The 2,024-nt window shown below is 50.5% G+C and overlaps 1 protein-coding gene across 1 annotated transcript in view; it reads right to left on the reverse strand.

The window, feature by feature from the left end:
• The window catches only part of LOC106891175 (epidermal differentiation-specific protein-like), a 2,971-nt gene extending 1,224 nt beyond the window's left edge, over nucleotides 1-1,747 (reverse strand). The window contains exon 1 of the mRNA XM_014947509.1: nucleotides 1,607-1,747. Coding sequence (XP_014802995.1) covers nucleotides 1,607-1,688 — 82 coding nt within the window. The 5' untranslated portion in view covers nucleotides 1,689-1,747. The remainder of the gene's footprint in view (nucleotides 1-1,606) is intronic.
• Nucleotides 1,748-2,024: the final 277 nt, after the last annotated feature.

The raw sequence follows: 2,024 nt of genomic DNA on the forward strand, positions 1-2,024 counted from the left end.
TTGGCCTTCTTGGCCACCTGGGCACACTGCTGGCTCATGTTCAGCCGACAGTTGACCAACACCCCCAGGTCCTTCTCTGCCAGGCAGCTCTCCAGCCATTCTTCCCCCAGCCTGTAGCGCTGCCTGGGGTTGGTGTGACCCAAGTGCAGGACCCGACACTTGGCCTTGTTAAACCTCATCCCGTTGGTCTCAGCCCATCCATCCAGCCTGTCCAGATCCCTCTGCAAAGCCTCTCTACCCTCCAGCAGATCAACACTCCCACCCAACTTGGTGTCGTCTGCGAACTTACTGAGGGTGCATTCGATCCCCTTGTCCAGATCATTGATAAAGATGTTGAAGAGAATGGGTCCCAGTACCGAGCCCTGTGGGACACCACTCGTGACCGGCCACCAACTGGATTTGACTCCATTCACCACCACTCTCTGGGCCCGGCCCTCCAGCCAGTTTTTAACCCAGTGGAGAATCCTCCCGTTCAAGCCATGGGCACCCAGTTTCTCCAGAAGAATATTGTGGGAGACGGTATCAAAGGCCTTGCTAAAGTCTAGGTAAATAACATCCGCAGCCTTTCCTTCATCCACCAAGCGAGTCACTGTCATAGAAGGAGATCAGGTTTGTCAATCAGGACCTGCCCCTCGTGAACCCGTGCTGCCTGGGCCTGATCACCTGGGTGTCCTTCATGCGCTGCATAATGGCACTCAGGATGATCTGTTCTATCACCTTCCCAGGTACTGAGGTCAGACTGACAGGCCTGTAGTTCCCCAGATCACCCTTCCGACCCTTCTTGTGGATGGGTGTCACATTTGCTAGACGCCAGGCTGGTACCTCCCCAGTTTGCCAGGACTGCTGGTAGATGATGGAAAGTGGCTCCGCAAGCACTTCTGCCAGCTCCCTCAGTACCCTCGGGTGAATCTCATCTGGGCCCATAGACTTGTTTGTGTCAAGGTTTTGGAGCAAGTCCCTCACCATCTCCCTTAGAATTACGGGGGCTTCATTCTGCTCCCGGCCCCTAACTGCTAGTTCAGGGGTCTGGGTACTCTGGGGACACCCAACTCCACTGCTAAAGACTGAGGTAAAGAAGGCATTCAGTACCTCAGCCTTCTCCTCATCCTTTGTCACGATATTGCCTCTCATATCCAGTAGAGAGTGGAGGTTCTCCCGAGCCCTCCTCTTGCTATTAATATATTTATAGAAATTCTTTTTCTTGTTTTTAACATCCAAGGCCAGGTTAAGTTCTAGCTGAGCCTTGGCCTTTCTAAATTTTTCCCTGCACTTCCATCACTGTGTTCGCATAGCAGCCAGGCACCTCTCTGGACTTTGTGAGAAGATACGATGTCGTTGTCATGTCCCCTAGCCAGGTTGGTTGGTTCTTTGATCACCCTGCTCTTCCCTTGATAGTTGATATGTTCGTAGAGAGTGATCTGGGGATGGTGCAGATCTTCAGTGATCAGCTGCAGGGAAGAGATCTTATCGTTCATCTCCTTACCAACAAAGCTGTGTTCTCCCTCCTCAAGTACCAGGAACCGGCCTGTATAGTTGATGTGCTCATAAGCCACCCAAGGCTGGCCAATTACTTTCACTGAGGAGACACAATCATTCCAATCTACATCTTTGAGATTGGCAATGTCCCTGGTGAATTCTTTGCTGTAGCCCTGGAAGTTGGCATGCTCGTAAACGATGATTTTTCCCATCTCAGTAGGACTTCAGTAGTTTGGATCCCTTGCTGTAGGAGCTGGATGACAGCCTTCAGGAAAGGAAAACAGAAAATAAGCAATGCTTGTGAGAGGCCTTTTCCCATCGGACACAAAACGCTGGAGGGGGGCGGGGGATGAAGGAAAAAAGGTGAAGTACAACACTTCTTGCAGAGGATAAGTATAGCAGCAGCTGGACTAGAATGATGGAATGACATAGAAATTTGCATTTGATAACAAAGTATTTTGTGTGGATTTTTTTTTGCTTGCCTGGAAACCACATTTCACAGAATCACAGAATCCAACCACTGGTTGGAAGGGACCTCCGAGATCATC

This window comes from Calidris pugnax, unplaced genomic scaffold, assembly GCF_001431845.1.
Source record: "Calidris pugnax isolate Ruff unplaced genomic scaffold, ASM143184v1 scaffold175, whole genome shotgun sequence".
Classification (NCBI taxonomy): domain Eukaryota; kingdom Metazoa; phylum Chordata; class Aves; order Charadriiformes; family Scolopacidae; genus Calidris; species Calidris pugnax.